Genomic DNA, 23,793 nt, shown 5'->3' with positions numbered 1-23,793 from the left:
ACAGTGCAACCTGTGTAATCCTTTGTCAAATCTAAGGGTTTATACAGATGTAGTGGTTGGGCCGAGGTTGTGCCATGAATTTATCTACAAAACCACCCATCAACCACAACAGATCCTATCCGCAAACTGTGAATCGGATAATGCGCAGCATGCCCTCATCACAATTAATTAGCTTTTTTGGTTATAGCCTATTTACATTGATTGCACCATAGCGCATGTTTTCTTGTACTTTAGTATTTGAGATGCGGTCTATTAGGATGTATATGCTATAGTATAAAACACACTGCACTCTCATATTTTAGGGTTTATGTGGTATTACGTATAGTATACATTGCACTCTTGGTGTTTAGGACTTATGTCCTTTAGTTTTAGTATGCAAATGGCCTCTTCTGAGAAAAAGAGGACTTAAACTCTATAGCGCCACCTGTTGGAAGTAGCGATCCTACAAGTCACAATCAACTCTTTAACGAGTCGTGCAATATGACTTGGGATGAAAGCCAAATTAGTATCTCAATTCGCAGACAGTGTTTCGGGCTGTTTTAGTAGTGATTTGGTGTATTGTACAGAATACAATTGCTGGGTGCTGTAGTATTCTTTGATCTTGTGAATGTCCCTCTGATGACCTAAACCTGCAGATATTACTGAGAAGTGTGAGAATGGAAGGCGAGGTGTGTTTACATGCCACCTGGGCTAGCTGCCAGCCTGCTCCTATGACCCTGGTACTGTGGTTCACTCATGTGACCCAATGTGCACTTTGTATCAGCTGAGACCTGAAAGACGAATGCTGGAAAGTGTGCACTGCCAGTACCTGCTGCACAAGCGTCTGCACCCTCCAGCGCTCCCTCCATGCCATTCTTAGGTTACATGCCACTCTGCAGCCCAGACAACCTTACCCTCCCCACACTCCTCCTCCTGCTCTCTGCTCACTTGGCTTTGTATCTCCTTGCTGTTCACAGATCCCGGCTCCCGGCCCCCAGGCAGCTCCTGCAGAAGTTTGTGTCAGTGACCCGCATGCTGCTATCTGGGGGCCCGGCTGATGCAGCAGGTGACACCCGGAGAGAGGGCTCAGCCCTGACATCTGGCTATGAGATGGGTGAAGTCCAGATGTGCCACACTGTCTACCCCTGGCACTCCAACCACTTGGGTGAGCTGAGTGCTGGACAGCTCCTCACCTGGATTGATACCACAGCCTGTCTTGCAGGTAGGAATTATTGGATCACTGCTCTTCAGAAATGAAAACTCCTTCTATATAAAATATCATTGGGATGATGTCTATTTCAAAGTGTCTGAATATTATTTAGCCTAATCTTGTTAAACTCTTAACTTTTTTTTTTTTTCCTCCATAAAAACAGTGCCACACTGGTCTGGTATCGCAAAACTTCTGGGGGAAAAATAGACCCTATTAATCTTTTTCTAATCCGTGAAAATCCTGTTAATGATCTCTGTTAAGTCTCAGAAGGAATAATGGGGCACGAACTGATGTAGCAGAAATCCGTTCACAAAATAGTTGATGCTTTTTTTTTTTTTTTTTGTCCAGTAGAAAAACCCTGATTTTAAATGGATCATTTTTTAATATTTGAAGTTTTAGAGAAAATTGATCTGTTAAATAGTTGTGCATTTTCTTGCATTTGAAACTGTCCCAATAACCAAAAAAATGGATCCTCTTCAAACACAAGGATAAACGTATGGTAAATTAATGGATCAATTTCCTATAGTCTTTAATGTAAAAAATAAAAATAAAATCCATCTAAAATCCTTGTTGTGGGTTTTTTTTTTTTTTTTACTAGACAAAAACCTTTTCTGCATTATTTGATTGCTGCTGCTACTACTGGAAAGTGCACATAGCCTAAATCTATGGTACTGCTTGGTAAGAAGGTGACTGATTGAAGGCTATGTAGCATTTGAAGTAACTCCGTCCACTGCATCTAAAATGAAAAAGCAAAGATTGCAAAAGATTTAATGACAAATTATCAATAGTATCTATGTAAACCTGTATGTGCCCATCCTTACGGACAGCATTCCGGTCTCTATTGTTCACCTATCAAATGAATGTTTTCCAAAAGTGGGGAAAAGATGGGAGGAAGGACTGTGACATCAGACTACACAGGGTTCTGTAGTCTGTTACCATGGGGACACCTTTGTTTGTATAAGTGAATTAGATAAGCAGATGAGCAGTTTTTCTTATTGGAAGAACATAAAATGCTGTAAATGTGGATTTGTCCCTTTTAAAGTGTTTTCCCATGTTAGACATTTATGCCAAGATATGCCATAAATATAATAGATGTCGTTCCCACTCATGGGACTGATCCCCGATCCCTAAGCGTGTGACTATTGAGCATTGCTGGGTTGTTTTCAGAACTCCTGTTCTAGTGAATGAGAGCCGAGCAAGACAGGAGTCCGGGACCTCAGTTCTGGAGACTGATGCAGTTCAAGAAGAACGACCTAATCTATCAGAAATGTTTGGCATACCTTAAATGTCTTAAATTGGAATAATTCTTAAGGGGATATTTTGGATATTTGAATGTGGGTGCTTGAGTTGCCTATTGCACTCTTTGAAGGTCCTAACTTTGATTTGGTATGGGGTATAGGAACGCTTGAAACATTTGAAAATCTTCTGATGTAAAGTTTCCGACAGTCTAAAGTTGATCAGATTTGTTTCAGCAACACTCATTTAGTATTTTATCTAACCCTTTTCTCCGTTCCTAACAATAAACAGGTGGAAACGTTTTTTATTTTATTTCGGGAAGGGAGTTTGTTGGATTAATGGTTAGATATTTCCCTTATTCTTTGCTTTGCAGTCAATTGTTTCTTTTGTATGTTTGTATTCTTGTCTAAGTGAATTTTATTCTGTCTAGTAATATGATCTGCTCATAAGGTATTATTATTATGGTGTCTCATGTCTGCTTTTTTTTTCAGCTGAGAGACATGCTGGTATGGCCTGTGTTACTGCATCTGTGGATGATATACAGATTGAACAGACAGCCAGGTACTGGTCCCAAAGTCTCCAATAAGAGCAAGCCTAGCTTTATAATCTGTGGTTGCTATTAGATGTTTATTGCTGTAAAGATCAAGGTTCGTTGGGGGGAAATACTTATCAAACACTTGTCTAATGACTATGTAATCAGTGTAAACACTGCTTATAATGGATAGATTCATTAAGTGTTGTCTTAAAAAATCCATTTAAATGTTTGAACTATAAATACATAGGGCCCTATTCATCAAAGTAAAAAGCTTTGAAAAGTAGCCAAATTTTAACTGGTTGCGAGGCTGCGTTAAAAATTTTCCTTATGGTGGTCTCACACCATTTTCACCTGGCTCTGACAAAGTGGGAAGAGCGGAGTCAGGACGTGGGTGTTGTAACATCCACTCATCAAATTCATGATGAGCGGTGGCGTTATTTAAGCCACAAATCTTATTCCATTCTCTGACAAGCCACTTGTCATACACTTCTAATTCATTAAGAGGCCTGCGCCTCTTCGTAAAGCAGAAGATTGACAACATCAGAGAAAGCTTTGGCCTACAGTCCCCACAGCCCCTCCTCATAACTACTAAGCCCTCTTCTTCCAAAACAAGCTTCTCTGCCATTACAGAAGATAAACTTTCCTCTCTACTCCCAGTCCCCAGATCACATCTCAACACCTGTGCACTTGACCCGATCCCAAATTTCACCACAGTATTCATCCCAACCCTATCCCATTTCTTCAACCTATCACTAACAATTGGTGTCTTCCCCTCAAGCTTTAAACATGCTTTGAATCACACCCATCCTCAAAAGCCCTCCCTTGACCCATCCTCTGTCTATCTATTGCCCCATACCACTTCTCCCTAAAAAAAAAAATACTGGAACAGCATGCCCATTTGAACTGTCCTCCACTTCTCCTCCTGCTCCCTCTTCGACTGGTTACAGTCTGGCTTCTTTCTGCATCATTCAACTGAAACTGCCCTAACTAAAGTCACCAATGACCTACCAAGCAACACTATTGTGTCCTCCTCTCCCTGGATTTGTCATCTGCCTTCAACCAAAGTGGACCATTTCCTCTTACTACAGATTCTCTCATCCCTTGGCATTACAGACTTTGTCCTGTCTTGGATGTCTTTATACCTAACAGACTGGACATTCGGCATCTCCCATTCACACACTACCTCCTCATCTCGCCCCCTATCTTTGTGTCCCCCAAGGTTCAGTTCTAGGACCTCTGCTCTTCTGCGTCTACACTTCTGGCCTGGAACAGCTCATAGTCCCACAGCTTTCAGTATCATCTCTATGCTGATGACACACAGATCTACCTCCCTGGATCCAATATCACTTCCTTACTAATCAGAATCTCAATGTTATTTCATCCCTCTTCTCTGCTTGAGTTCTAAAAGATAATGTGGACAAAACCGAATTCATAATTTCCCCCATGTCACTTAACACCCCCAACAGACCTATCCATCAAAGTCAATGACTGCTGCCTCGGGGTAACCTTTGAGTTTGCTCTCTCCTTCAAACCACATATCCAAGCCATTTTCACCTCCTCCTGACTCCAACTGAAAAATATGCTCTGTGGCATCCATTCTAACACTCGCACGCATCTAATCTAAATCTATCCTAACCTCTGCTGCCCGACTAATCCAACTGTCCCTCCTGCTATTCCTTGGCCTCCCCCTCTGTCAATCCCTTCACTGGCTGCCCATTGACTCCAGTTCAGAACCCTAACCATGGCATACAAAGCCATCCACAACCTGTTCCCTCCATACATGTGACCTAGTCTCCCGATACTTGCCTGCACCAACCTCCGATTCTTACAAGATTTCCTTCTCTACTCCCCTCTTATCTCCTCTTCCCACAATTGCATACAAGATTTCTCCTGTGTATTCCCTCTAATCGAGAACACTATCCCAACATATCACTCTCACCTGTAGAAACCTTCAAAAGGAACCTGAAGACCTACCTCTTCTGACAAGCCTACAACCTGCAGTAACCCTTACTCTACTACACCACTACCCTCACGCACTGTACCCTCACGCACTGTACCCTCACGCACTGTACCCTCACACACTGTACCCTCACACACTGTACCCTCACGCATCCTTTGTAGACTGATCTCTGGCAGGCAGTCCACTCTCCTCCTGTACCACATTCGGTGACTTGTCTGGTTCATGGTTATTATACTGTTTTTTATTAAGTATACCCCTCCTCACATGTAAAGGGCCGTGAAATAAATGGCACTATAATAATAAATCAGGAGGGTCGGACTCCAGCATGCCACCTCATCAAGACTAGCATAAAAATTGTCGGTCTTGATGAATTGGGGCTATGCTTTTAATAGTAAAAGACCAAATGTTGGTCTGTCCTGGCAGCAATTTTTCTATCTTGTAGGCACAAGAAAGCTTCCAGTGCTGGCATTCAGAGCCGGTTGTGAAGGAACGTGGTTCATTTCAAAAGCTAAGACAAACTGTGACTTTGCTGTCATAGACAATGCATCTACAGAAGGGGTCTGGGAGGGAAAGGGGACAAGGAAAACTTAAGCACCTATCCAATGTATTGTTTTGTTTTTTGTTTATCAGCGATGGGGCAGTGCTACTGATCTAAGGTCCCTGTCTGTGATCTTAAACCTACCAGCCGCCATTTTCACCTTCTATCGGGACAGCTCTGTTCTCCCTGCGCCATCTTGTGACTGCAGCTCCTGACTCGCAGGAAGTCATAGGCACAAGCTCTAAATGAGCCTGAGAGGCAGAGTGGGGCTTTCATAGACTTGCATTGAAAAGTGACCTCCGGCTTGCTTCATAAAACACTGGAGCGATCTGGCAGGTCACAAACTGCTGAAGACCGATGAGAGCGGCAGCAATAGAAGGTGAAGATGTCAGCAGGTAAGTATAGGACTAGGCGCAGGGGTCTTGGAAGCACCACTCCAACACTACAATGAAAACAAATGCTGGAGTGGTGCTTTAGAGGAAATCTGTATGCAGCTAAAAAAAGAATGATCGGGACCATAAATAATCAAAATATATAAGCAGTGCTGCATACAATGTAGCAAAGCAATTATATACAGTAGACTAGAAAAAAGCTGCATTGAATAGTCTGCGCAGACTCCATTTAATGTGGCTCTTATCTACTAACTTAAAGGAAATTTGTCACCATGCTTTTGTCACCTTATCTGCGAGCAGCATGATGGCGGGGCAGAGATCCTGATTTCAGCAATGTCTCTTGCCAGGCTTCTGTTTTCATTTTTTAAAAAGATCAGTGTTTTTTTTTTCTGTTGCAGGTCTGCCAGTTCTCTAAATACTGAGTTCTGTATAACCCCGACCCCACCACTGATTAGCAACTTTCTGCCTACGCACAGTGTACACAAATATCTGGATGGTGGTGTGGGTTGGCTTAGAAAGAGCTCATGAACATAGATTACTAAATGACAGCTGGATTATTAATCCTCTAGTCATCTCCTGTTAAGTGCTTTTATCAAAACTGTAGCAAGCAGCCTAATAAGTGACACATTGATGGAATGGGGGGGGGTGTCCATCTTGTCTTATATTGCTCTCTGAATAGATGACAAAAACCTGCTGACTGATTCCCTTTATCTGAGGGGGATAAGAATTGACACAAGAATTGTCACGCTCTAAGTGGAGCTAGTTGGTGACCATCGGTATCGTCAATGCCCTGACACATATTCTGATGACCTGTCTTGCTCCCTTTGCCTGAGCGAGTATGTCGGAGGAATAGGACTGCAGTGGAGAAATTGATCCTCCATCGTTTCCCTGTAATTGTTTTTGCCCACTAGACCTGGCCTCCATGATATTAATGCTCCGGCATGTTTGGTGGATTATTACTTTATAGGCACATAATTACACGCTCATCTTCAGGTGTTACTGTCACGTTAGGCAGTCTCGTCATTTTCCCATGCTGTCACTATTGTCTATATTTAGTTGGCAGAATTCTCCGTGATGCCATTAGGAATTTCATTAGGAGATCATATGAAGTGAACTCCCCTCCGGCCATTGGTCCTCTTGTCGCAGGATTAAAGGACCCTGGCAGGAGACAGTGGAAAACTTCTCTCCGGCTTCTCTTGGCAGTGGCCTATTTTCCGTCCAGGAACCTTCTCTATCTTCCTGACAAGAATTGTTCTGGGTTACAAGCTAAATGAATACTCTAAATGGATGGCAGCAGGAATAAGTAAATGATTTCAATAGATGTTCAGGGACGTTTCCGCCACAAAAGCTTTCCCTTTATTAAGATGGATTGTGCGGCTTAGCAGGGAGTCGTGTTGCGCCACCCAATCTAGGCCAATTACATAAAATGTTCACGGGGTCTTTAGCTCTTGTGGTCTCCTTAGGTGCCATAACTTCCTCTGTTCAAAGTCGAGTTAATTTGTTTTCATCTTTTTAGATTTTGTGTTCTCCTCCGCACAGCGACCTGTCAGTGTAATGTACAAAGACTGATGTGACTGTACCGGTCTGTGTGAGGGAGGCTTTATTATACAGAGGCCTAGCTTGGGGCTCACGGGCAATAACGCAGAGTCTTGAGGGTTGTTCTCATCTGGATTAAAGTCGGTGCATTTCTCTCCAGCCCCCCAGTTTCCTGATTGCTTGGATGGGAAAACGGGTGCAAAAACTTTTGTGACTTTTTTAAGCGTTTGATGGCAAAATTCTGGCAATAATAACTGTGAATCGGGACCATAGTCATGAAAAGTAAACATCACGTAAATGATAAAACGTTCCCTTTATTTATTTTTTTTAGGAAGGTCTTTTAAAGGGACACTGTCACCTGAATTTGGAGGGAACAATCTTCAGCCATGGAGGCGGAGTTTTGGGGTTTTTGATTCACCCTTTCCTTACCCGCTGACTGCATGCTGGCTGCAATATTGGATTGTAGTTCATTCTCTGTCCTCCCTAGTACACGCCTGCACAAGGTAATCTTGCCTTGCGCAGGCGTGTACTATGGAGGACAGAGAATGAACTTCAATCCAATATTGCAGCCAGCATGCAGCCAGCGGGTAAGGAAAGGGTGAATCAAACACCTGAAAACTCCGCCTCCATGGCTGAAGATTGTTCCCTCTAAATTCAGGTGACAGTGTCCCTTTAAGACACAAAAACACCTGAGAATGAGGTTGAAGACTGGTTCACACATCCGACATGCACAATTTGACTATTGACTGCAATGTCTGAAATGGCTCCAGGTCTCCTGACCAAACTCGACAGCCTCGTATAAGCTTATAAGGCTAGAGTCCCGTGAGCTTATTTTCTCTCATCTGAGAGAATTGGGCCGATTATGCTAATCACACTCTGATCAGAGTGTGATCTGATTTTCTCAGATGAGATGATGGGAGGAAAACAAGACTTTGCAGTCTACTCCATTCTATCAGTCCGTGGAAAGTGGACTGCATTCAGAAGTCCACTGAGTGCAGTCCAATGTTTTCACACTGACTTGCATGGCTGAGTGCTATCGAAATATTGGATCTAACTTAATCCCACTGCAATTACACGCACCTCCACCTCTGACCAGCTCAGTCCTAGGAAAAAAATCTGACATGTACATGGTCCCATAGGACAGCATTGGTCCAAGTGCGATCTGATGTTCTGTCACATCATACCGGAAATATTCACATTGTGCATGAGCCTTGGCAGGATTAGGGCGAGCATATGAAAAATCATTGAAGCTTCACCTTGAAAACTCGGACAAGTTTTATCCATATTGTAGTCCATTTTATTTATTTATTTTTTAAAGTCCATCTGACATCTATGTGCGATCTTTTTTTCAATTTTTCTGTAATACAAATTGCATGATCAAATAGTTTCCTAAGTTAATGTATAATCGAATACCGCATCAATGTACACTTTAATCCAATTTTTTATTTTGCTTATTATTCATTTTTATAGCGTCATTTATTCCATGGCGCTTTACATGTGAACGTGGCAAATATAGACAAGTACAATAAACATGAGTAAAACAAGGCACACACAAGTACAGGAGGAGAGAGGACCCTGCCCACGAAGGCTCACAATCTACAGGGGATGGGTGAGGATACACTAGGTGAGGATAGAGCTGGTCATGTGGCGGTTCAGTATACTGGGGATCATTGCAGGTTGTAGGCTTGTCAGAAGAGGTGGGTCTTCAGGTTTCTTTTGAAGGTTTCCGTGGTAGGTGAGAGCCTGATGTGTTGGGGTAGAGAGTTCCAGAGTATAGGGGAAGCATGGGAGAAGTCTTGGATGCGGTTGTGGGAGGAAGAGAGGAGTAGAGAAGGAGATCATGAGATGATTGAAGGTTGCGTGTAGGTAGGTAACGGGAGACCATGTCAGATGTATGGAGGAGTCAGATTGTGAATGGCTTTGTATGTCATTGTTAGTGTTTTGAACTGTAGCCTCTGGGCAATAGGAAGCCATTGAAGGGCCTGGCAGAGGGGAGAGGCTGGGGAGTAACGGGGAGACAGGTGGATTAGTCGGGCGGCAGAGTTTAGAATAGATTGGAGGCGTGCCAGAGTGGTAGAAGGGATGCCAGAGAGTAGGAGGTTGCAGTAGTCGAGGCGGGAGATAAGGGCATGTACTAGTGTTTTTGTGGCTTTATGGTCAAGGAATGCACGGATCCAAGAAATGTTTTTGAGTTGGAATCGGCAAGAGGAGGCAAGGGCTTGGATATGTGGCTTGAAAGAGAGGGTAGAGTCAAGGATCACCCCGAGGCACCGAGCGGGCGGGATCGGGGAAAGTGAGCAGCCATTGACATTGATGGATAGGTCGGGTGGAGGGGTAGAGTGAGGTGGGGGAAAGATAATGAATTCTGTTTTGTCCATGTTCAGTTTTAGAAAATGAGCAGAAAAGGATGATGAAATAGCACACAGACATTGTGAGATTTTGGTCAGCAAGGAAGTGAGGTCGGGTCCAGATAGGTAGATCTGCGAGTCATCAGCGTAGAGATGATATTGTAAACCGTGGGATTCTATGAGCTGTCCCAGGCTGAAGGTGTAGATGGAGAAGAGTAGGGGTCCTAGAACTGAGCCTTGGGGAACACCGACAGACAGGGGGCGAGATGAGGAGGTGGTGTGGGAGAGGGAGACACTGAATGTCCGGTCTGTTAGATATGAGGAGATCCAGGATAGGGCCAAGTGTGTGATGCCAAGAGATGAGAGAATCTGTAACAGGAGGGAGTGGTCCAAAGTGTCGAAGGCAGAAGACAGGTCCAGGAGGAGGAGGACAGAGTAGTGTCGCTTGTTCTTGGCGGTTAGTAGGTTATTAATCACTTTAGTTAAAGCAGTTTCAGTTGAGTGATGTGTTCGGAAGCCAGATTGTAACCGGTCAAAGAGGGAGGAGAGGTGGGAGGACAGTTCAAGATGGACATGCTGTTCCAGTAGTTTTGAGGCATAAGGGACAAGGGATATCGGGCGATAGCTGGACACAGAGTATGGGTCGAGGGAGGGTTTTTTGAGGATAGGTGTGATTGATGCGTGTTTGAAGGATGAGGGGAAGACACCGTTTGTAAGTGAGAGGTTGAAGAGTTGTGTTAGGGTTGGGATGAAGACTTTTGCGAGGTTAGGGATGAGGTGGGAAGGGAGCTGGTCAAGGGTGCAAGTGGTGAGATGTGATCTTGATAGAAGGATGGAGAGCTGATCGTCTGTCATGGTGGAGAAGCTGGCTTTTACCCATAGGCTTGAATAGGCTAGCCTCATCTGACTTGTAAGACAATAGTATATGCTGTGGTTTGGGTTGTTTTGTATATTTTATTTTTTTACACAGTGTAAAAAGTTGTTTAAATGAGCCCTTAATCTATGCTGTCTTACTTCTTTTTTTTTTTTTTTCCACAAAATTGTCCCCGTTCCCCTGATGTTGCAGACCTAGAGACAGGTTAATCCTGCATTCATTGTTGATTGCTCTCCGCCTGCCCAAATTCCTACTTTTTTCTGGGGGAAGGGAGAATTATGGTATGTTTTTAATTAACATCCCTTTGACATTAAAGCAAAAAAATTGTAAATATTGTAATTTGAGGTCAACTATACAGATTGTTACTCTCTTCCACCAAGGATTTATTGTTTTTAACCATGTTGGACTTTGTTCTCTTAGGATCGGACAACAAATTTGCATTAAAGCAAAAGTGAACAGAGCTTTCAACACGAGCATGGAGGTAAAGCTGCTTTTCTATTGGTTTTTTTATTATTTTAAATAGTAATTTGAAATAAGACATGAGCATTGAATTAACAGGTGGCTTTTCATTTTCAGGTCGGCATTAAAGTTGCAGTGGAAGATCCATTTATAAGTAGCCAGAAACATGTTTGCACAGCCTTTTCTACATATGTGGTTAAGCCTCTTACAGCAAAAAAGGTAAAATTATGAAATGATAATAATGCACCATGTGGACTGAAAGCTCATCAGTGCAAGTAGTGGCTGGCTATTTCATCTGCTCTGATCAGTAACGTCATTGATTTACACACAGTAGTATTCCTTCTTCTTTTTTTTTTTTTTTAAATTTATGGTGCAGAATATGCGTTCAGGAGAACTTACACTCTAAAGGTACCTTCACACATAACGATATTGTTAACGATATCGTTGCTATTTGTGACGTAGCAATGATATCGTTAATGAAATCGTTATGTGTGACAGCGACCAACGATCAGGCCCCTGCTGGGAGATCGTTGGTCGCTGAAAAAAATCCAGAACTTTATTTCGTCGCTGGACTCCTGCTGACATCGCTGGATTGGCGTGTGTGACACCGATCCAGCGATGTCTTCACTGGTAACCAGGGTAAACATCGGGTAACTAAGCGCAGGGCCGCGCTTAGTAACCCGATGTTTACCCTGGTTACCATGCTAAAAGTAAAAAAAAACAAACACTACATACTTACCTACCGCTGTCTGTCCTCCATCGCTGTGCTCTGCACTCCTCCTGTACTGGCTGTGAGCCGGAAAGCAGAGCAGTGACGTCACCGCTCTGCTTTCCGGCTCACAGCCAGTACATGAGGAGAGCAGAGAAGCAGAGCGCAGCGCTGGAGGACAGACAGCGGTAGGTAAGTATCTAGTGTTTGTTTTTTTTTATTTTTAGCATGGTAACCAGGGTAAACATCGGGTTACTAAGCGCGGCCCTGCGCTTAGTTACCCGATGTTTACCCTGGTTACCGACATCGTTAGTCGCTGGAGAGCGGTCTGTGTGACAGCTCTCCAGCGACCAAACAGCGACGCTGCAGCGATCCGGATCGTTGTCGGTATCGCTGCAGCGTCGCTAAGTGTGAAGGGGCCTTAACGTCGCTCATGGTGTCACAAAGTCTAAGTTTACTTTTTGTTTTGCCCCCAATTGGTCTGTTATCTCAGTATGGGAAAGGTCAGGCAATGAGTTCCGTTATCTTCTGGTCATCTATGTTTTATAGTGTGTGTGTGTTCAAAGTTACAAGGTGTTACTACAGGACAAGAGCTGTAATCATTAACTGTGACACACTTGGGCTGTGAATGAGTCTGCAGTTTTATGTAACTTAAGTGATTCGAGAAAAACTGCAAAGTGACAGGTTAAAAACACAACATTTTTCAGCAACCACAACAAATTCATATAAGCCGTTATGGGGAAGCTACATTACAGAAGATGCCGCATTTTGTACTTCAGTGATGAGCGAACGTGTTCGGATAATGCATTCTCCGAGTATCTCAGGCGTGCTCGAATAATATGTTCAAATCCCTGTAGCTGCATGTCTCCTGGTTTAGACAGGCACAACACGTGCGGGGATTGCCTAACAAACAGGCAATCCCCGCATGTGTTGTGGCTGTGTAAGAGCCGTGAATCATGTAGCCGCGGCGACTCGAACATATTATCCGAGCACGCCTGAAATACTCCAACGCCCGAGCATGCTCGGATAACATGTCCCCATAAGGCCTATAACTATAATTATAATAATCACAAGACACCTTTAATGGTTGGAATAAATGGCCGTGAGGTTTTATTTTGGGTTACAAAATCCAATTAATTAAATAAATAACCAATAAATAATATCCATAAGTTCATAAGTCCAAATGTCCATAAACTTCCAGAAACCAAATCCAAAGTTGAGTGATTTTTACCCAAAAGGCCAAGGTTCAAAGAGCCGAGGCCCCCCCCCCCCCCCAAACCACACAGCCATTTTTCGATTATATTGCCCATGTTAAGATGAAATATATAAAGTCCGATATCGGACAAATGAACCAAATCATTTCTGAACATCCCTGGTAAAAAGCCTTCTAAGTCTGTATGTCTAAAAGAAAACCCAGAAATAAGAGGTAAAAACTTCTTCATGGAGAAATTAACCCTCTTCCGGATCTTATCCAAAAATGAAAGCTGATTACAGTGCCAAGCACGCCTGGGAATGATTTCTGAAAAAACGACACCAGACAATGGAAAAGTCTGTCTTAAATAAGTAAGATCTGACCGCATAATGGCCAGTAAATTCAAAGTGTTGATTCTTCCTAAGTCATTCCCAGCGAGATGCACTACAATTAAATCCGGATAAGGGAACTTATCCAAACAACTCTTTACCTCGGACACCAAAGAAGGCCATTTCAGGCCGCGAATGCCGTGCCAAAAGACTTGAACTCTAGAAGAATGGAACGACAGATTTTCAGAATATGATCGAAGGCCCGGCCCTCTTCTGAGCCCAGAAGACAAATGAATGCCCAACGATCCAAATAACTGCAGGGTATAAGAGAAATGAAAATTAATCGGGATATAAATCAGGACGAACATAAATTTTGAATCTTTTCGACTCCCATCTTCCCATTCTTTTAATTCTATTGTCAGATAGGCCAGCTCTTGAGGCTTCTGTAGCCGCACCTATTCTGAAAGAATGGGAAGCAATTTTGAGATGACCTTTACCCAAAAATGCCAAACACTTCTTCAAAATAAAATTGAATTGAAAAACCGTCACCGGGGAAGAATCTCTATGAATAAATAGGGAGCCTTCAGCCGGAGGCCTAAACGTAATCCATTTGGACAGATTAGCCACAGGACAAATTTTAGATTCAGGGAACGAATTCAATCTTAGTTCAGATCCTCTCCCCAGCTGATCCGTTTTAGACTTCCTGATAAGCAAAAGAAGAAACGATTCAAAAATTCTGACGTCCGAAAGCATGAGCCCGGATGAAACAGATTTCTTGGCTGATACTACCTCACTGACCCTCAGTGCCCCAAAAAAGGAGATAGAAAATATGGAATTAAACAAAAGCGCTTCCTCAAAATTCTTACAAACGTGCGCAAGGGCAGAACAAATGTCAATTAACAAAGAAATAGAAATAGGGCACTTTGAATCCGGAAAAAACCTTTCCCTTTTCAGGCCCTTCAAAAATTGCTTAACTAAGAAAAATTCCGTTAACGCAGTACCGCCATGTAATTTCAAAATGAAAGAGACTCCCGCAAAGCTTTTGGCTATTGCGGAGTAAGATAAGCCCTGCTTGACCAAAGACTCTGCGAATTTCAAAGCCGAAGTCGGGTCAGGAACAGAGGCGTCAAAACCGAAAAGCACAGAAAAATCGACCCATTTCTTCCATGCAGCTGAGTAATCAGCCCATGATCTGTTTGATAAAGAATTCTGAATAAAATAAGGAATTATATCGGAATCAGGTCCTGAATTGAAAGGGGGCAATCGTACGCCTCTGTCTGCCATTGGGACCTGTAGATAAAAATCAAGCCACTGACGATGCAATATAAGATCAGTTAAATAACTAACTTTACCACCTCCCGAGACTGCCTTTAACCAAATATTGCAGTTCAAACATTCCAAAACCAATTTTCTCAAAATTTTTGCTGCATTCGCATTTTTGGATGATAGGGTATTGATTGAAAAAATTACTGCCTGATTCGCGGAATGTAGTAGAACCCTGGAATTTCGCAATTCACGGCCCCATAAGCAAATACATACAAGGATTGACAAAAGCTCAGTAATAAAAGGGTTCTTGTTTAATTTTCTAGCAACCCAATTGACAGGCCAGTCCAGGGATACCCAGTGAGATTGAAACAAACAAGCTACTCCTAGAGTGGCGTCTGCAGAAAAAACGAGGGGAATAGAATCCGAAGAGACAAAAGGAGATTGGATTATTGATCTGCCATTAAAACCCGCTAAAAATGCTAGCCAGATTCTGGCGTCCTCTTTCACCTCGGAACACAATCTGATATGAGAATTGGGGGAAGAATGCCCCTTAGTAGCTTCGTAAAGCGACCTGGAAAAAACCCTGCCAATCGGAATGACCCTTAAGGAAAAGTTCAGTAGCCCCACCAGGGACTGAAGCTCCTTAAGAGTGATTTTGTCTTTTGCTAGTAAGTTTTCCAGAGAACTACGAAGCTTTTTCCTGGGGCAGGACGGTTTCCATTTTGACCGAATCGATCATGATGCCCAAAAATTCAATGCGACAAGAAGGGCCTACTGTTTTCTCGTGGGCAATTGGGACTCCAAAAAATGCACACAATTCAAGAAACCTAGAAAGAGTATTTTCACAAGACATAGATTGGGATGGGCCAACAAAAAGGAAGTCATCTAGATAGTGTAGAATACCTGCCTCACAACCGCTAGATTCCAAAACCCAATGCAAAAAGCGGGAAAAATTCTCAAAATAGAAACAGGACAGGGAAAAACCCATAGGAAGGCATTTGTCAAAAAAGAAGCAGTTATCAAAATGAAAACCCAATGAATTAAACCCCTCCGGATGAACTGGGAGAAGTCTGAAGGCAGATTTAATGTCTGATTTGGACATAAGGGCATTAGGGCCGAATTTTCTAAGCATATCCAGAGCGCCATCAAAGGAGGAGTAGGTGACAGAACACATTGTCTTGTCCACCTCATCATTCAGTGACTGGCTGACTGGATAAGATAAGTGGTGAATCATCCGGAAAGAACCCGGCTCCTTTTTGGGAACAATACCCAGGGGGGATAAGCGAAAATTTAAATATGGGGGAGACAAAAAGGGGCCGGCGACTCTGCCTAACTCAATTTCAGAAAAAAATATTTCCCTAGCGACATCAGGGAAGTCGGTAATGGACGGGAGATTTTTAACTAAAACACAACCAGAACCTTTGAATTGAGGAACACGAAAACCTAGAGAGAAACCGTCATATAGTAAACTACTGATCTCCTTGTCTGGGTATTTGCTTAGCCAGTGGACCATTTTTTCCAGCCTCACTGGCGATTGAGCCCTTTGAAATTGATTCCTTAGAGGATTGCTGGGCAGCCTGCTTTTTAAAGCATTTGGACATTGAGTGGGAATTCCCACAGAAAGAACATTCATGCTGAAAACGGCAACTATTGTTCCACTTACAGAAAGAATCATTGTAAGCAAAACAAACACCTTTTTTGCTGACAGAAACAGAAGGCTGCCTAGTACCAGCATTCCTCATAGGAAGCATGAGATTAATCCATAAACCAATGTCTTTGGAGCCCCATTTTACTTCGGGATGAACTGACAGCTTATGTCTAAATGCCTCATCATAACTGAGCCATGCGGAGCCACCAAAATTTTTATAAGCCTCCAAAATAATGTCGACGTGTTGGAAGAGATTACTACAAAGGTTAGGTGATTTCTCTCCCAACACGGCAGCATAGATGGCAAACGCCTGGACCCAGTTAGTAAAGGACCTAATACTACGTTTAGGGTCATCATGGTCAGATTTGTCATCTTTCTTCTCTGACAAATTGATTATTCCAAATGAGCTCCTTAACTGAGGGGCTCAAATGGAATCCCAGTGGGGAAAGCTCACAAGTTAAGGCCTCCTTGAAAGGATTCAAAGGAGGCATACTAAGGGCAGGAGCTTCTGAGCGAAAAGGAGCAGGAGAAGCTGCTGCCCGAGATGAGTTATTAGCCTCGCTTAACGCTTCAGCTACTACGGATTTAATTAAGTCTCTTAACTGGCTCTGAGGGACAGACAAGGGGACATTACAAGTCTCACCCCTCGCAGGTCGGTCGTCCGGTCTTCTTCCTCCTTCACAGCCTGCGCTCCAGCCCGCAGAATGGGGTGAGCGCAGCTGCCTGACAAGTCTTGGGTCACGATCCTCCTCTTCATCAGATGACAGGGGGGGCGGAGCAGACCTCGAGCCCCGTGCAGCAGCTGCAGGAGCCGACCGGCCGCCAGCGGAGAGGGGCACCGCAGCGCTTTTACAGCCGGTGCCCTTTCTGGCTCTTCCGGCCGCTCCCGATGACGTGGACGGCTCACCCAGCTGATGGTCGCCGAAATCTCGCGGAGGGCTGCGAGACTTCGACGCGCAGCGGCGGCGTGACTTCCCGCTTGCTTCTGACAGACCGGGCCTGGACGCCGCAGGAGACGGAGCAGGGGAGGAAGCCGCCTTCTGTCTTCTGGTCCTCGCCGGAGGGCTCACAGCAGCCGGAGTTCCCATTTCTTGCCCCGCAGCTGGCACCGCAGGTTCCGGAACAGGAGGAGGAGCAACGGCTTCGGAGGCTGCTAATGGAGGTTTCATGGCCAAGCAGCTCCTCAGCCAATCCTCCCCGTCCTCCCCGCCGGCTCTTGATAGGAGTTCCTGCAGGAGCTTCTCCATCCCTCGGTGAGGTCTCTTCTTTTCTTCAAGCGCCGGCGAACTGAGTATCCAACGCCGGCGCTCAGGTATATATCATAACAAAATCTGCCCAGCAACTGATTGACAACCAATCATCCATCAAAAATTTAGGCGGGCAAAAAGCCAGTCAGAACCAGATCTGACTGCTTTTACATACAGTAACAGTAAATACCCTGACCTCAACTTGACCCCTAATATTCATGGCATAAATGAATGTGCCAGGCCTATGTGGACATGGGACCCCCGCTATATTTCTGCTGTCTGAGCGGGGGGGCTTACATTATCTGAGCATGTCCGCTCATCACTAGTTATGGTACGTTGTACTATAGAAATTATTAGATTTTTCTAGCTAACACACTACCAAAATATATGTTAATACTTTCATGCCCAAAATGACAAAAGTATTCCAAGAGCGATACGTTTATTGGCTAACTAGAAAAATTATTTTTGCAGCTTTCAGAGCACAGAGTCTCCTTCATCAGGCGAGTTTACAAGTACTAAAACAAGAACAGTATACGAAAACGTGGAAACTCCAGCTCCAATAAAATGGCAAAATTCTTTTAGTCCAACTTCATTAAAACGGACATCCTTACAGAGTAAACAGGGCGCAGGTGGTTACATGAATATAGGCAACGCGTTTCGATCACACAGGATCTTATTCACGCCCATGATCCTGTGTGATCGAAACGCGTTGCCTATATTCATGTAACCACCTGCGCCCTGTTAACTCTGTAAGGATGTCCGTTTTAATGAAGTTGGACTAATAAAGAATTTTGCCATTTTATTGGAGCTGGAGTTTCCACGTTTTCGTATACTGCAATTGCTTGGCGTCTTGGTCTGGACGAATCTCCGTGCTCAATTATCTATGGTCTGGTTGGTGAGCTGGCTGCGGCTTATAGCCGATTTTTTTCTATTACTAAAACAAGAACCCGACATTCTTAAAAACAAAATTATTTTCATAACTGCGGATTGTCTCTAGAAGTTATCACCCCTCCACCACGTGATATCTTGTAACATCTTCAAAGTTGTGCCCTTGTATCAGTAATTCATCAGTAAACCTGCCTGATGAAGGAGCCTGGTTCTTAAGGAGATATGATGCGAAGGAGAACTCCTAAGACAGGCAGAACTAAACCCTATCAATAAGGCACCATGAAATGATCCAGAAATAAACGCTTGACCAGAAGACCTCTTATTGTTGGATGGGGTCAGACAACACTTCCATTACTGTATAAGCAGCATATTTTCTAAGGCACTCACATATTTTATAACAAACTGGCTACAGAATAGTATGGTGACCACAAGGCTCCTGATGGGCAAGTCTACCTGTGAATCTGCCAGACTTCAAGTTGCAACCTTAAATTTGAGAAAATTAATACAATGAAATTACAAAGCGACATATACTGTATGTCAGAGGTGTCAAACTGCATTCCTCGAGGGCCGCAAAAAACTTAACTTAATTGAGGGTGAAACATTTAGTTCAAGAAGGTGTTGTCCTAGTAGTGGAGAAACCGTTTAACTCCACTCCAGAAGGTTTACTTTCAAGCTGAATTTTTGTAGTTGGGCTCAATTACATTAGTACAAAACCTACAAGAAACAAAATGAGCAAAAAAAACCTGCTGTAATTAAACAAGTAAAAAGCAAGTGCATTTAAATAACTCCGTTCTTAGTAATACTGTTTTTGATCAAAAATCTGAACCAGAGATGCAAAGACATAAGCTTCTTAAAATGGCTGACATACAGTACAAAGAATGAGGAAGAAGGGAGGGGTTACTGATGTAAGAACTAGGGAGGAAGCCGGGGAGAGAGGGAGGACAAACATCTAAAAGGTAAACCTTATTGCATATCAATGCAACAGCACTAATATAATGCTGTATGATTCCCAAGTTGTGGGAAATGACAGGGCCTTATTACATGGCACTTCATTGCTCAGGAGAGGCATTAAACAAGTGTCCCCTAAATCCACGTGCATCGTCTATAGGGCTGTGTGTCTAAACCACCTCCATTGTGGAGATCATTGGCCGTAACCTACTAAGCACACAACAGTCGCCTGGTCTTAAGGCAACAAGTTATTAGTTATCAGTCTATATTTTATTGCTGTTACTTGGAATAAAATGTTATCACTTTTTTTACAGGTTAATCTAAAACCAGTGAGGCTTCAGGGTGCGCAGGATTACTTGGAGTACAGCCTGGCAGCGGAGAGGAGGCGTATACGACTTTATCATGAAGACTCCTATAACAATTTGATGGAAGATGGCTGCACCTTTTATGGTTTGTAAGCTAAATGTGCTTAACAATATACTCACATGGAAAAATAAGTAAAGTGACCTTGTGTGATGGAGCCACTGTCTACCTATTTCCACTATGAACATCTTTATTATCCTTCACTTCCCCCCCACCCCTTCAAAATATTGGCCTTTAATTAGTGTCTGAGAGAATATTACGGTAGATAAACAACATAATGTGTTGGAACTTTTGAGCATGTTTGTAACATTACTTATGATGCAGAAGCAATGCAACGCAAGTACTTGGTGCACGTTGTTTTCTTTTTATTATTATTATACATTTTTATAGCACCATTTATTCCATGGCGCTTTACATGTGAAAAGGGGGCAAATATAGACAAATACAATAAAACTGAGCAATAACAAGGCACTAACGGGTACAGAAGGAGGGAGGTCTCTGCCCGCAAGGGCTCACAGTCTGCAGGGTATGGGTGAGGGTACACTAGGAGAGGGTAGAACTGGTTGTGCGGCGGTTCAGTAGGTTGAGGATTACTGCAGACTGTAGGCTTGTCAGAAGAGGTGAGTCTTCAGGTTCTTTTTGAAGGTTTATATGGTAGGTGAGAGTCTGATGTGTTGGAGTAGAGAGTTCCAGAGTATGGGGGATGCACGGGAGGAGTCTTGGATGCGGTTGTGAGAAGAAGAGATAATAGGGGAATAGAGAAGGAGATCTTGTGAGGATTGAAGGTTTCATGTAGGTAAGTACCGGGAGACCATGTAACAAATGCATGGAGGAGACAGGTTGTGGATGGCTCAACTTCTTGAACTTGCGCACATGCAGTCAGGTTCAGTCTTATGAATTTTCAGGGATCTTAGTCCTCAGAACACCTGTGCAGGTGCGCAAAACTAAGTGCATATATATTATACAGTGGGGAAATAAGTTTTTGATCACTTGCTGATTTTGTAAGTTTGCCCACTGACAAAGACATGAACAGTTTATAATTTTGTGGGTTCATTAATTTTAATATTGAGATAGAATATCAAAAATAAAATTCAGGAAATTACATTGTATAAATTATATAAATTTATTTGCATTTTGCAGTGAGAAATAAGTATTTGATCCCCTACCAACTATTAAGAGTTCTGGCTCCTACAGACCAGTTAGACACTGCTAATCAACTCGTTACCTGAATTAAACACAGCTGATGTACATAGTCACCTTTTATAAGGGTATGCAATCCTTCTGAAAAAACACAAGAAAAAATACCTCCGCACTGCTGCAATCTTAGACCCTAATGCCTCTAATCCTTCTTAGCTGTGTTGGCCGTACTGATGTTTCTCCATGTACATCCTGGGTGCTGCTTCCAAAAAATATCCACAACAGTATAAAAAAAGAGAAAAAAGTGGAGCGCACTCACCAGGTCAGGACCCGTTGAAGTGCTGTATGCACAAAACGGCCGCCGTTTGTCTCCACACCCCTCCCTGCCGCAGTATTGTATGTCCGAATAAAAGTATGACATTTCTACTCCGGTGAGTGCGCTCCACCTTTCTCTTTTTTTAAAATACTTTTATAAGGGTATGTTTCCACATGGCGTAATACCAGCACTTTGGACGCAGTGGACACCCCGCTCCACCCAAAGCACCGCCCTCCTTTGTACGCTCTGTGATTCCGCCTGTGTTCATTGATCAAACATGAGACAAAAATTGAGGTATTTGGCATTAACTCAACTCGCCGTGTTTGGAGGAAGAGAAATGCTGCCTATGACCCACAGAACACCGTCCCCACTGTCAAGCATGGAGGTGGAAACATTATGTTTTGTGGGTGTTTCTCTGTTAAGGGCACAGAACTACTTCACCGCATCAGTGGGAGAATGGATGGAGCCAAGTACCTTAAAATCCTGAGTGACGACCTCCTTCCCGCCACCAGGACTTTAAAAATGAGTCATGGCTGGGTCTTCCAGCAAGACACTGACCCAAAACATACAGCCAAGGCAACAAAGGAGTGGTTCAAAAAGAAGCACATTAAGGTCATGGAGTGGCCTAGCCAGTCTCCAGACCTTAGTCCCATAAAAAACTTATGCATGGAGTTGAAGCTCCAAGTTGCAAAGCGACAGCCTCAAAATCTTAATGATTTAGAGATGATCTGCAAAGAGTGGACCAAAAAGCCTGCTGACATGTGCACAAACCTCATCATCAACTGCAAAAACATCTGACTGCTGTGCTTGCCACCTGGGGTTTTGCCACCAAGTATTAAGTTTTAGTTGCAGGGGGATAAATACGGTACTTATTTCTCACTGCAAAATGCAAATTTATATAATTTATACAATGATTTTCTGGATTTTATTTTTGATATTCTATCTCTCAACGTTAAAATTAACCTACCCTTAAAATTATAGACTGTTCATGTCTGTCAGTGGGCAAACTTACAAAATCAGCAAGAGATCAAATACTTATTTCCCCCACTGTATATAATATATATTTTTAAGTAAGTCATGTTTTGTCAGACTGAACCTCTCCCACTCCCCATCACAAGCTAAAGATATCTAATCCTCTTTCAATATCCTTTTACCCCCTCCTTCTTCTTCTCCCAGCCTTTTCTTTATGGTGCCCTTGGTATCAACACTATTTACATAGTGGACATCCAACATCAATTTGTGAGCATCTCCTCTCGCCTTTAGATGTGTAATTCACCGTGAATTCGATTATTCACTATGTATCTAAATGCTGCAGAATATGATAGTGCTATATAAGCAAAACATCATAATTTTACACTATAAAAACTTCCATACAGTTGTATTGGATTGGAATAGGGTCTTCCAATTTTCCCAAAGTGATGCCACTCTTATCCATGGAGTGTACCTGGCACCACAGCTAGCCCCTATTCAAATGAATGCTGTAAGACTGTTATTCCAGAAGCCGCCAGTAGGATGAGAGCCGACTTTAGAGAAAAGCGGATCCTTTTCTAATCTGGTACATCTCTTAAATATATAACATAATAATGCATCATTTTAGTTTTTGTTTCTAAGGAAATGTTAAATTGTTATAAAAAGTAAACATATTATGGTTGTCCAAAATGCAGTGATCCTGGTCATTTTTGCAGCTGCTGCTATAGAGGAGTCTGTCATAGATATTTCTCCCGTGTATTAAATTTATAGAATGCAAAATTGGTACAAAAATAAGATGGATAATACATTATTCAAAGGCATGGCTTAAGGCTTTTGCCTCCTTCCCACTATGTGCCATTAAAATGCTGTTTTCTTATGCACCCTCAGGGTGCACACAACTGCCCTCTCCTCCTGTAGCGATGCCCTCGGCAATCTTGTTGCATAAGGCAGAATATGCACAATGTTTATAGCGTACACACTTACCATGTATACAGCATAAATTGACATGAATATTCACAGTGTAAGCGATGGTGTAGAATGTTATCAATACTTTTCTTTTGTTACAATTCATTGTCTTTTTTTACTTTTAGATGTAGACTGGGAAAAAGACAACAACAAGATCTCTACAGACTGCACTCGAGTAGAAAGTATAGAACTGGTTCTTCCACCCCATGCAAACCATCAGGGAAATACATTCGGGGGTCAAATCATGGCATGGATGGAAACTGTAGCCAACATCTCTGCCAGGTGATAACCTGAGAGATTTCGGAAAAGGTTTTTTTTTTTTTTTAAATTTGTTAGTCTATTGCTCAGAAATCCAGAGCGGATGATTACCGAAAACGTACTATTTCTTCTGCCATAGTATTTGTATTAGTGGTGTCCTGTGGGGCCCTCTGTGATCTTAGAAATGAAGGGACAGCAATGCTATATACTTTTTACAAATAAAAATAATTAAAATATATATATATATATATATATATATATATATATATATATATATATATATATATATATATATATATATATATATATATATATTTTTTTTTTTTTTTTTTTGCCACGACAGCACCCACTAGAGAGAGGGGATCCTCCCCTAGGAACAGGAAACCTACAGAGAGATAAAAGGGGCGGCCCCCCTCGCTCCTCAGTTGGTTTCCTGTTCCTAGATGGGAACCCACAGAGAAGAATCTCTGGAGATTAAGCAATGAAGAGG

At 42.8% G+C, this 23,793-nt stretch overlaps 1 protein-coding gene across 1 annotated transcript in view; it reads left to right on the top strand.

The window, feature by feature from the left end:
• Positions 1 to 803: 803 nt before the first annotated feature.
• The window catches only part of ACOT12 (acyl-CoA thioesterase 12), a 60,991-nt gene continuing 38,001 nt past the window's right edge, over positions 804 to 23,793 (top strand). The window contains exons 1-6 of the mRNA XM_069751118.1: positions 804 to 1,201; positions 2,917 to 2,986; positions 11,029 to 11,089; positions 11,185 to 11,286; positions 19,609 to 19,744; positions 23,171 to 23,327. Coding sequence (XP_069607219.1) covers positions 847 to 1,201; positions 2,917 to 2,986; positions 11,029 to 11,089; positions 11,185 to 11,286; positions 19,609 to 19,744; positions 23,171 to 23,327 — 881 coding nt within the window. The 5' untranslated portion in view covers positions 804 to 846. The remainder of the gene's footprint in view (positions 1,202 to 2,916; positions 2,987 to 11,028; positions 11,090 to 11,184; positions 11,287 to 19,608; positions 19,745 to 23,170; positions 23,328 to 23,793) is intronic.

This window comes from Ranitomeya imitator, chromosome 1 (assembly GCF_032444005.1).
Source record: "Ranitomeya imitator isolate aRanImi1 chromosome 1, aRanImi1.pri, whole genome shotgun sequence".
Classification (NCBI taxonomy): Eukaryota; Metazoa; Chordata; class Amphibia; order Anura; family Dendrobatidae; genus Ranitomeya; species Ranitomeya imitator.
Note: the sequence above shows the minus strand (reverse complement) of the source record. Positions and strands in the feature narration are given on the sequence as shown.